Source organism: Apus apus, chromosome 1 (genome assembly GCF_020740795.1).
Source record: "Apus apus isolate bApuApu2 chromosome 1, bApuApu2.pri.cur, whole genome shotgun sequence".
Taxonomy (NCBI): domain Eukaryota; kingdom Metazoa; phylum Chordata; class Aves; order Apodiformes; family Apodidae; genus Apus; species Apus apus.
Genome location: NC_067282.1, coordinates 130258975 through 130271009, shown reverse-complemented (window position 1 = coordinate 130271009; position 12035 = coordinate 130258975). Strand labels below are relative to the sequence as shown.

General features: G+C 47.4%; 1 protein-coding gene across 1 annotated transcript in view; it reads right to left on the bottom strand.

The window, feature by feature from the left end:
* Positions 1-11598, bottom strand: part of PARVB (parvin beta) — a 62409-nt gene extending 50811 nt beyond the window's left edge. Inside the window, exon 1 of the mRNA XM_051630723.1 lies at positions 11303-11598. Coding sequence (XP_051486683.1) covers positions 11303-11417 — 115 coding nt within the window. The 5' untranslated portion in view covers positions 11418-11598. The remainder of the gene's footprint in view (positions 1-11302) is intronic.
* Positions 11599-12035: the final 437 nt, after the last annotated feature.

Below are 12035 nucleotides of genomic sequence, written 5' to 3'. Positions count from 1 at the left end.
ACGGCAGCAAAGAACAGCTTGAGCCGGGTGCTTCTGGAAAGGGATCCCAAGCAAAGAAAGCTCTGGCAATTATATGCTTACAATCTAAGTTTCCCTTGCCCCACACGACGATCCCGTCCCATAGTTTTATTTGGGCCTGGGGTCTTTTTGTTCCTCACCAGATCCTTTCTCTGTCTACAGGCAGGCTCTCTTATCTCAAGGATGCAGCTTCTGCTGACAGATGTGGCTACCTTATCTTTCTGGCTTGCATCGATGTGGGGACCTTCCATTGTGTAACTAAGTGAAAGTTCAGCATAGGCTCAGCAGTATCTAGGTGAAAGCTCAAAGCTTCAGCAAATGTAGCTACTAATGCTAAGTAAGGCTATTAATCATAACAGTTCTTAACACTTCGACACACCAAATTCCTCTCTGGAACAAAGGTGCCCATCTCCTGTGGATTCAGTAAAAAACTTGACCGCCCCAGCTCAGTTTCAGATTAATTGTGTTTTGGCAGCACATTTTTTTAGCAAATAGAGGAACCCAGTCTTCTATCAAGATGTAATGCCATTCATGGGATGCAAAGTCACCCACTAAAAACTATTTTTTTTAGCAGCTTGTCCACAGAAAAGAAAATTCAGAAGTGTTCCCCATTGGTTAAAGAGCTGATGGAGAAAGGCATTTTACCAGGTGCAGAACTAGCCTGGCAAATGTTGGTATCTGTGATCTGTTTGTTAACATGTAAATTAGAAGAATTAGGGGAACAGAAATATACAGATGGAGAGACAGTATAAAATAAACAACTACCTTAAATGGCAGAGTCATGGCTTGGTCCAGCATGGCTCCCTAGCCTTCTTACTGCTTTCTCCTCTGATGTCAGCAGAACAACAGCCACCACAGTTTAGTTTCTTAAACTACATGATATGAAGCTAAATGATACTGAAGATCCAAGGTGCTGGTTTAAACTACGGCCCCTCACTGTGTTAATGCAGCTACAGCTACAGTAAAAGTGGGCATTTTCAAGACAGAGGTCTAATTAACACATCGTGAAAAGTCGAGGGAAACTATGTCTGAATCTGTGTGAGCAGCCAGAGGAAAAACTCACAAGTTATCCCAGACACCTAAAGGAAACAAGTATATACCTTCCTCCTTCAACCATACAGCAGAGAGCAGACACTAAGGCCAGTCCCTTTTTCCTTCCCATCAGCTTCTCTCCCAGGGACTCCCCCAAAAAATCCAGCTCCACAGAACCTGAGAAATACTGCTTGGAAGGACCTCCCGAGATCCAGCTTCTATTCTATGGACTATTGCCACATTAGAAGAGGTCAGTCATGACTGCACAAAACCCCCCATCAGTTTGTGGGGCAGACAGCACCAGTTCTGCTAGAGAGGCAGCAGATCTGCTTTGCTCCCAGACAATCATCACCTGGCACAGCAGGACGATTTGGAGCATTACATCCCGCACCCAATTATAAACCAGTCTCCCAGTGATAGGGCTCTATTATATATGCTTATTTAATTATCTAATTAGAGAGTCAGGATCCCTATCGGACCAAATTCAGTAGAGATCAAAGATGTATCTATAGGGTTAGCATCCTCCCAGCCTGCCTAATTTTCCCATGAAACCATCACTGTGACAATACGGGGAGCCATACACAGGGAAGATGGCAAACAGCAAGCCCAAGACACAGTTTTATAATCCTATTCCTGAGGAGGAGGAACATTAAGCAGAAAATGCAAGCGTGGATGCCCTGGTACTTTCACCTGCTCTACCATTTCCAAAGAAAATGCTGTCAATTTTGCAAAACCTCTAAATCCATTTCCTGGAGGAGGAAAGCCAGACACCAAGCAACACTATTCTATTTTAAAATGACAGAAGTATCTGCATCTGTTTAATAACATGCATGCATACATCTGCCAAACAGACCGAGTGGAAAGACACTTTCTGAGAGCTTCATGTTTTTCTATTTAAAAACAGTAAAAAAAAGACACTGTGCCTCTATACAGACATCAGAATAGCTCTCCTCCTCATCCAGCTCTTACAGTCTCCTTCCTTACTCCAAATAGATCATATATGCAACCATCTCAGCTAACTAAAAATTAGTAATAAGGCCATATGGCAGCTATAATGAAATACACACAACATCTTTTTTCAGTGGATTTCATTATGGTTCAACCACGCAACAAAAGAAGTACTAAAGAAGGAAATGGAATTCCAGGAGCCAGAACAGCTTGCTTGTTTTATAACCAAAATGCAGCATACGTTAAAAAAAAAGATGTTATTAGAGTTTATATCTCACTGCCAGGCAGGTCCCAGGGATTATAAAACATCCTTTCTTAACTTGCAGAAACAATGACTGAGAGGCAAAACAGAATCCCCAAAGATCCTGTTGCTTGCCACTAACAAAGCCAAAGCCAGAACCCCATCCCATGGCCTCCCCTCTCAGCCCAAGGGCTCGGGAGAGGAGTCTGCAGCGGGTGCATGGAAACAAATTGTGTGTGCAGGATTTATAATTAGAAGCTTTGTTGTGCAGATGTATGTTCTTCCACAAGGAAGTGACAATGATTTAAGGGCCTGAAGAGTACAGAGCCACTGCTCTAGGCCAGTGGACGTTGCCAGGTGTGCATGTTCTCTCCACATCTGGTTTTCATAGGAAGACTAAGCAAGATTCAAATTACAAAACCCTAAACCCACATATGTTAGCCATAACACTTTTCCAGCTCAACTAGACATATACAACAGAAGTCACGAAATTTAGGTTGCAGCTTTCTACTTGGCCAACAGAAGAGCCCACAATTAGGAAATCTATACCTGTCCAGGCTGAATATGCTTCACCCTGGAGGGATCACTTGGCTGTGACCTACTAGTTGTGAAACACAGAGGTTCCTGTTTCTACTTTTTACTCCATGATCAGCCCACCTGATGGGAGTCACTGTCATCCACATGAGAACTGCTCGTTTAGCTCACACACACACAGCTCCTCCTGACTGGTGGGGACAGCGTGTACCATCACCAAGTGGCCTGTCCTGCATCAGAGGTCCCAGGATCCAGTACTCCTTCTGAGGGCAGCCTTGATGAGTCCCCCAAAAAGCAGGGCTCTCCCACTGCTCACCCTGCTCCTCCTTCTCTTCCATGTCACTCCTCCTCACTGCAACTCATGTCACACTTCTCTCCACTGCCTAGGGCAAGAAGGATCGATGCAGCCTGTAACAACAACCAGAAACAGGTAAATCAAGGCCACCAGGACAGCACATAAAGCAGGGGTCAGTCCATGAATGCCATATAAACCCAAGGAGAACCTGCTGCACATACACAGAGCCTGCATGTTACAGTAAACAACTCTGACAACTGCATCAGTTGATTCTACATTACCCTGAGGAAAAAAATAAGGTTCCTCAGTGACGAGGTGTATATCTAACATTCCACAGAGCCGAAAGAGGACGTATGAAGGAGAGGATAAGCAACGACCAAAGTCATGACACAGAACTCAAGAGTAATGCATCAGATTGCAGCGTATCCTCCAGTGGACACCATGACAGTTGACCAGAACAGAGCACATGCATCTGTTATGTCCATACACCGGCACAGGTCAGATCCTTCCCTGGAGCCATGTGGTTGTCTTTCAAATCTCTGGCTTCTATAACAAAATATGCAGATCCTGTTAGTTCAAAGAATCTGAAGGTTGCTGAAGTCATCACTGCTGTAACGTGCAGAGGTCAGGACAAGGACAAGCCTTTGATAAACAAGCTTTCCCTTCTTTCTTGCTGGCCAACGACTGTGAGGAGGTTGAAGTTGCTGCTGTAGTGAAGACCTTGTCCAGTCAGCACAAGAACATGGACAGGCTGAAAACGCTGAAAAGGGAACAAGACTTGAGGTTTAAGAAGGCTCCTATGTTACCAGCAACAGCAAGGGTGACATGGGTCACAAAGAGATTATTTTATAGGAGAGGTAAAAAACTCCTGCTGCTTATGATAAATGTCAGCATCTCTGTTTGGCTATATGTCCATGTCAAGAGACCATATGCCAGACATCCTCACACTGACAACCTCTCAGGTACGTATTTGCAGGCCAAGATTTCTATTGCTGCCCAAGAGATTCATACACTAAACTCCCTCTGAAAACTAGTAACAGTTTGGCATCCTAATCCCACAGTAGCAGCTTTGAAGTACCAGCTCCACTGTCTCTTCCATAGCTACAAACTTGAATCTCCTGTGTCCATAACATTTGGATGCATAATTTACACACACTACATTTCAGTTCAACAGCAAAGCTGTAATTGCTGAAACACCAATTCCTACAATGAGCAGACTCTGCTTTGTGCTGGTCTTGCCACAGACCACATAGCCGTGGATCCCTTAGCAACAAGTTGTTCCAACATGCTTCACAATGGAAAAGAGCTTGCCGGCTAATCTTCCAAATCTCCTAACATCAAAGTATGATCCAAAGCTCAAAGCAGTGCACTGGAAAACCTCACCAGCTTCATCTGGTTTTGGATCAGCTGGCCTGTAACAGTTCTTCAAGTACATAAAAAGACATTTAGTACTGTTATGCTTACCTACACTAAATCTTTTGAACTCCTGTATTGCCGACATGCAAATCAATATGATGCATATGTATTAATAAAGATATCTTAAATATTACAACTATTAGATTAAAAACACGTATTTAAGTCAGTATGATAGAATGCATTGCAGAACACAGCACAGATCCACCAGCTGGGCCAAGAATTCCCCCTTCACATCGCCCAGCAGAAATAATCTGCACAGACTCTGAATTAAGTTGTGACTTTTGCAGCTTCCCCCACTACTATCAGGTCCATACACTGAAGTCTCACAGGGCTCATCCACATGCTCCTCAAAACTAAAAGCCTGATGCCAGCTTCAGGAAGTCTCTCTCCCAAGGTATTAGTATTAATAAATTCTGTAGAAGACACTGAAATAAACAAGTATCACTGAGCAAGTGCTTTTAAGTAAAGGTTGACTAATTTTTAATGAGAAAAAGGAGTCCCTTTCAAAATCCTTTCATTAGTACTTCAAGAAATTCTAAAATCTGGTTGTGGAAAATTAAAAGTGTTGATAATCACCTTGATAAGGTTTTATGATGCAACATCATATTCTTAATTCTATGTTAACGACTGCAACTCTGAAAAAACACAACAGAAAAAAAACCAACCAAAAACTTTAAGATGTTCTTATTTAAGAAAACCAGACAAGTCATTTTCTTCAATCCACTACTGAAGAGCTACAGAGCTATTTTGCATATCTCACTGCATCCTGTCTGCAAGAAAACTTGGAGCTGTAATTCAAAACTCCATTGTCTCACCAAGACACTGTGCCTGTGAGTGAACCATCCTAGAGTAGCTGCAGTTACAGGAGAAAAACATGGGGTTTATGACACAATTAAAAGGATGATTCCTGTGCATGTGAAGTTCATTTCAGTTGAGACACTGACACAAAATATATACACAGTTTAGCTTTTGTCAGAATAGCATAGTGTCAGACCCCAAAATGGCACTGCTCAAGCAAGAAAAGACTGAAGCCAGACCTGGTCAGAGGTATGGCTAAGCCCTACAGGAGAAACACAGCAATTACTCTACACAGGTTCCAACTGGAAATTTAGGTCTCTCTGCGTTTAAATTAGTAGTAGAAAGGATAATAAATTCAACCTGAATTTTCATATTTCTGCACACAGTCTTTTTATGGATCTATACATGTCCAGAACAGTACATAGCTTCAATGTAATTATATGCAAATTCCTCTCTTAAAAAGCAAATAATTCTGCTTAACCAGCAACCATCTCATCTTCTGTTTGGATATTTCAGCAGCAGCAGCCCACTACAGCACACAAACATGCTTCCTTAGTCAAGCATCCTCTCAGGTTGCTGCAAAAATACTGCTGTGAATCAGGACATCAGAATTAAACCATACACAGTTGGTATTTCTCTCATCATCTGACTAAAAACTCACTGCCATATACTACCAGAATGGAAACTAAGTTAAGATCAGGGTGAGCTCCAACACCAGTCTACTGAGAAGAAGAGCCTTAAAAATACATTAAGTACTAGGTCAGGAAATAGTAAGAATCAACCATTTGAGGCTTATCTCACAGTGCACCTCAAGATTCCATGAGAGGCAGATTTGCTCATGAGGCTGTTATCACAAGCCTACCCTGCAAGTTACACGGCACTTTGCTGCTACTCAGAACAAAGGCCAGACTGCAAGCCACCGTGTTAGTAGTAGCACACCTCCACCCTGACCTCTCTAGGTACCAGGTGAATGCTGAAGTTCAAGTTCTTCCACATCAGAAAGGTCAGAGCAATCACTCCAACAGTACCAACCAGCTCATCAAGTAGGATACATGGGCACAGCCAGCACGGAACAATCTGCAATGGCCAGGAATGGTTGCGACCAGGACAAATCCCCACCTACAAGGTGAATGAAGACTGAGTTACTTGTGCCTTACATCTTTCTAGGATCTATTCACCAGGCATCTCTCAGCATCATTTTAAAGCTACATAAATTTGTTGGAAGTCTCAAGCAGCCAATGGGCAGTGGCTAAAGCAAAGATGAGGCACAACAAAGACAGAGAAGTTACCATTTTTGCAGTCTGTTTACACAGATACACCTCTGGAAACTACATAACATACAGCATTAAAAAGAGATTTACCCTATTTTCAGTATACCATGTTCAAATGCAATAGGAGATCCATTTTCTAAGCAAGTCCAGTTCACCTATCCTGATGTATTTGAGGGGATGCCTTACAGACCTGACATGTGCAATGAAGTAGATCTGGTTTTGAACCTTTCTCTCTCCAGAGAGCAATTATCTGCACAACCAGCCCCATCAGTTTCAAAGGAATGATAAAGAAACGGTTTCCTCCTATTTAATTCTGCTGTTGAGCTTATTTCCTCATGTTCTTCCCTCCAGAAAGCCGAAGTGGAACGAGCAGTACAAGCAGTCCCACCTGAACTATTCAGAGATGGATTTTAGCATGTGCAGAGCTGTGGGAAACAGGCAGATTATGGATTTTGCCTGAGGATCAGGGCAACACAGAGGACTCGGGAGGCAACAGTTTCCTCCTCTGGCTTTTTCGCTGCTTGCCAGACAATCTTGAAGAAATCACTTCTCACCCTCCACCTTTTCTCCTTGCAAAACACGAGCAACAACTGCCACCTTTCTCTTGAGAGAAAAACCTTGCCATCTAGTGAAATACACGTCTACCAAGCTACTGATCACATCAGTGTGCCCACAGGCAAACACAACAGCAAACTTTTCACAGCCACTTTGTCTCACTTTTATACTGAGCCACAGACCCCCAAGACCAATGCTTTAACCTCCCTTGACATGCATAAAATTTTCATATTATTCAGCTGCTGTTGCAATAATTCTGCCCTCTGCAGCACTGTCATCTCTCTTTCTTTCTCCCCCTCCTGTTGATTTCATCAGGCACCAAAAACCGGTCTTTTCTGGAGCATTTTTCTCATCCCTATGCCCACCTTTAATAGTGTCACCGGGAAACAAAAGTAAGCAATTAAGTCTGCTGTATTTCTCTCACTGAATCCTCCATATGGGCTATACACACAGACACACACACAAACAGATAGAATAATACAAGGTTTATTTAGCCAAACACCTGCTGCCCAGATCTTTCATATAGTGTGTTTTGACGAAAATAAAACAAAGCTTTGCAAGGAGGCTTGGAGCACAGCTTACAGCAAACACCCTCCTTAATTCCAGTAGAGACCAGCAGGAAAGGAGATATATATATATAAAAAAATATATATATAAAGTTCCTGTTATAGATTGAGATGAAACACAGCACTGTCTGAAAAAGTATCTTTTACAGGTCTGAAAAGAAGCTAAGGGATCATCTAGCTTACAAACAGTATCCTGCTGTGGGCCCTACCAGCACCCCAATAGTTTCCTAAGGTAATTAAAGCAGATTTTGGAGCTCTTGAACAGGTGTGATAAGTTTAGCAATCACATCTTGAAAGCCCAAGCAACACCAAGACAGAGCCATGTCACAGTAACATCAGGCGAAGTTAGTTTTTTGCAGATTTCCACACAGCCTAATGGAGGGGGGCAGGGAGAAGTAAAAACCAAGCAGTCGTACAAGCACTGGAACTAACACATCCTGCTTTTCTAAGGATGTGTGTCATGACTGACCCTCTCCATGCAGTGCTCTCCCCATAGACAGGCTCTTTCTCCAGCCATGTCCCTCCCACGGGGGGTCTCTAGTAAGGTGCAAGGTCTGAGCTCATCTGCAGGTGTTCCTGCTGCGGAACTCCACTAAGGTCTTTCTGTCCTTGTTGGTGACCTGATTTGACACAATCTGCAGTCGTGCCAATAACCTTTAAGACCAGTAGTTTTCTCTCGGGGGCATTTTTAGCCACATTATGGGTTAAAAATATTTCTGAGAAGGAAAAGGAAGGGAGGAGCCAAACAGACAGTGAGATCACACACCCCATACTTCCATAGGAAACCAGGGTAAAAACGGCTGCTATTTAAGGGCTACCCAATAAGCCACTTCAGCCATAAAAATTCAGAAACATAGATAAAAGGTGCAACAGTATAAAGCCGAGGTTCCAGGTAGGAATGCAAAGGCTTTCTCAAACAGTTAAGCAACCTACAGAATTTGACTTAAAACACTGACAAATTTGACCTGAGGTCTTAACCCTACCACACCTACAGCACCCACTTGCAAAGCACCAAGTCATGCCATGCTGCTAAGGCACGAGCAGCAACAAAGCTCTTTACCTGCCACCTGCTCTTGAATACTGCGACAGTGACTATCACCAGCATACCTAGGAACCTTATTTACCCTCCTGTCATAAAGCACTGGTACCAGCTTACACTGGCTACCTTGACAAGCCTAGCTAGCCCTCCTCTCCCAATGTAGCCTCTCTAAAAAAAAAAGACTGTAACATCATATAAAGTAGTTAGCAAAAAAAAATATTTAAATTTAGTTGCTTATGGGTTGGTAGCCATACATTACTGTTATTTATTACGTGCTGGCCACCCATGATTAAAAAAAGAAATCTGTGTAAGTAACAAACACAAACTTTTTCAGTATCGTCCGAAGGATCTTTGAGCTGCGTGGCTCAGAAGTTGTGCACAAAGATGAAAAAGATTAATATAACTGGATTACAGCTCTTGCACAGACCAGGTTAAAGGCTGTTACATGGATACAGCTGAGATGGTGACAGCAGGCCTGTATTTATGCTGCTCTACAAAAGACAAGCAGTGAAAGCAAGAAGTATTACTAAAGAGCCCTCTCACTTGCTTGTTATTCATGCTGTTAGAGGCAGAGAAGTAAGAATGATTTTCGGTTGTGGCAAAAGAGCAGCCAACACTTCCATTTGCTATAGTGGAGAGCAGCTGGAGAGTGTGGTATTTACTCTGGGAAGATCATTCTGACCTCTGCTGGTCCCCTCAGAGAAAACCAGCAAAATCTACCTGGAGGGAGGAAGGGCAAAGAGGCTCCCAGGCACAGAGAAAAAGTTGACCATACGGCTCCTATATGGTCTATCTACTCATTCCAGGAAAGCCAACTCAGGTGAGCTTACGATTTACGTCTGCTTCACACTTAGGTAAAAAGATTCCGCTTCTAGAACTACGCCACTGGGCAAAGAAAGTGTAAAATGTGCCTTGCTCAGGCCTTAAAACCACAAGCGGAGGAAGACTTCAAAAGGCAAGAAGCTGTTTTGCCTTACAACAATGGGCCCCAGCCACCTGCATCCCCGCAGCCTGTCACACTCCATGGCTTGCAAGCGGCCTTCCCTCCCTCCACGTTTTCAGGCTGAAGGAATATTGAAGTCAAAAAGCCGAGCCACGAGTTTCAGCGTGACCACGAAGCACTGAGGGAAGTAACCAGAACAGGCCTTTCCACTGCCAAGAGGAGCTGCAGCCACATCAGCAGGCAAAAGGACAAACTCAGCCGAACAAGTGGGTGGCCCCTGCCGAAAGCGGTCGACTCAAAAACACATCACCCAGCAGTGCTGAAGTTTCTCATGTCAGAAGGGGTGCTGCCAACCTGTTGACACTTACAAACCACTTCTGAATGAAATTCACTGCTTTGCAGTGTGAGGCCGGCATCCCCCGCTGGATGCGAGTTTTCTCCACCATCTTCCTTGAGAAGCAGATGAGGTCATCAGGAAGGCGCGACCGCTTCTGCTGCTCCTCAGCAGAACCACGTTGGAGAAACTTGAGTAAAAACAGAGAGCCAAGGAAGTACCAGTAAGCCACACCAAAACAGCCAGGAGAAGGAAAAGGAAGCAATTTCCTTCAGCCAGGTTTGGAAGCCAGATGTTATTTTTAAACATTAAAAAGCTGCTGGCAATTAATAGACTCAATATGGGTAAAACATGTGCTCGCTGTACAGCCAGCCGTAAGAAGGCTGAAGCTCACATCCTGTCCCTTCCCTACACCCACTGGACACTAGAACCAAACCAAGGCTGGGAAGCTGAAACCGCCTTAAAACGTTAAGGCAAGGACACCCCGTTTTCCCGCTAGCAGACGGCGGCGGCGTGGGAATAACCCGCAGGATGAGTTTCTCCACCGAAGCCAGTACTGAGTCAGTCAGGGATGCAGAGGAGGGTAGAGCACGCTGTCCTGGGAGTGCGGGAGACAGGCACACGCTGTTTGAGCCACCCTGAGCAGGCGCTGGTCCCACCGGGCTGGGGCTGAGGCAGCTTCCCCAGGCTCCCCGCGCCGGAGGGAGGAATCCGGCCTCCCTGCCCACACGGTGCCAGCAGTGACAACCCGAACGCACACCCTCCACGCACCCTGGCGTGAGGGTGCCCAGGCAACACCCTGGTGCTCGAGGGCTAGCGGGTGTTTGTCGGATAAACCGCTCTGGAAAAAGTACCTCTCTACCCAACACAAAACCCACGGATGACGCGGGCCTGCGAGGAAACACGGGCGGGTTCCCTTGCAGCTTCCTCAGCTCCCAGCCCAGAAGGAACGGCCCCCGCCAAGCCCCCCGGCTCACCAGGAGCTGCCCGCGCAGCAGAAAAGCCCGCGGCGGGCTCCCCAGCGCAGCCGCACCAGGAGGGGAGCGGGGCCGGGGTGCTGCGAGCGGCCCCGCACGCCCGAGGAACGCGCAGCGCGGGGCTCCGGGCGCGGGGCTCCCCGCGGGACCGCCGCCGTGCCGGGACCCCGCACACCGCCCGGCCCTTGGCCCCCTCCCCGGGCGGCGCTGCCCCCTGCGGCTGAAGGACAAAAAGGGGGGTTCCTGCCCCCCCACGCCAGGCTCCCGCAGAGGGACGGGACGGAGGAGCTGCAAGTCACGCCGGTCGGGCGCACTTTTCCTTCGGGCGAACTCACCCTCCTTGGCTTTCTTCTTCCTCGCCAGGGTCCCGCCTAGCTTGCCCAGGAACGATTCGTCTTTCTTCATCCTGTGCGGCCGCAGCGTCGGGGATCGGACGGGCGCGGCGGACATCAGGCTCTGCCGGGGGGTGACCGGGGAAGCCTGCCCCGGTCCTGCCCTGCCCTGCCCTGCCCGGGGGGGGTTGGGGGAGAGGCTGAATCGGCCGGTGCAGCCCCAGCGAAGCCCGGGAGCGGGCGAACCACCCGGCCAGCCGCCACCGCGCGGGGCGAGCGGGATGCGGGAGGTGTGCGGGGGGGCGGGCCGGGAGCCGCTGCCGGCGGCACAGCGCCCTGCCCCGGCCTGGAAGTCCTGGGAGGCGGGCTCCCCGGCCGAGCCGGCCCCCCAGCTCAGCCCGGGCCGTGCCTGGCAGCCCCTGGGCGGGCTGGGAATGGCGCCCGTCCCGGCGTCCCGCGCTCCGTGCGGGGCCGTGCCGTGCCCGGCCCGGGGAGCTGCCCGCGGGGCAGCCGAGTGCCGGCTGCCTCCTGGATTCGCCTCCTGGTTTTGCAGCCAAGCGCTGGGTGTCAGCCGAGCCGGCCGGCCTCCTCCTGGCGTCTGGCCTGGGAGGCTCGGCGTCTCCCTTCGGGAAAGGCTGAGGAGAAGGGGGGTAAGCTCCACCTTCGCCCAAGTGCTGCGCGGGGAGGCCCGCCAGGCACCTCCGGGAGGGAGGGCAGCAGCTCCCAGGGCTCCCAG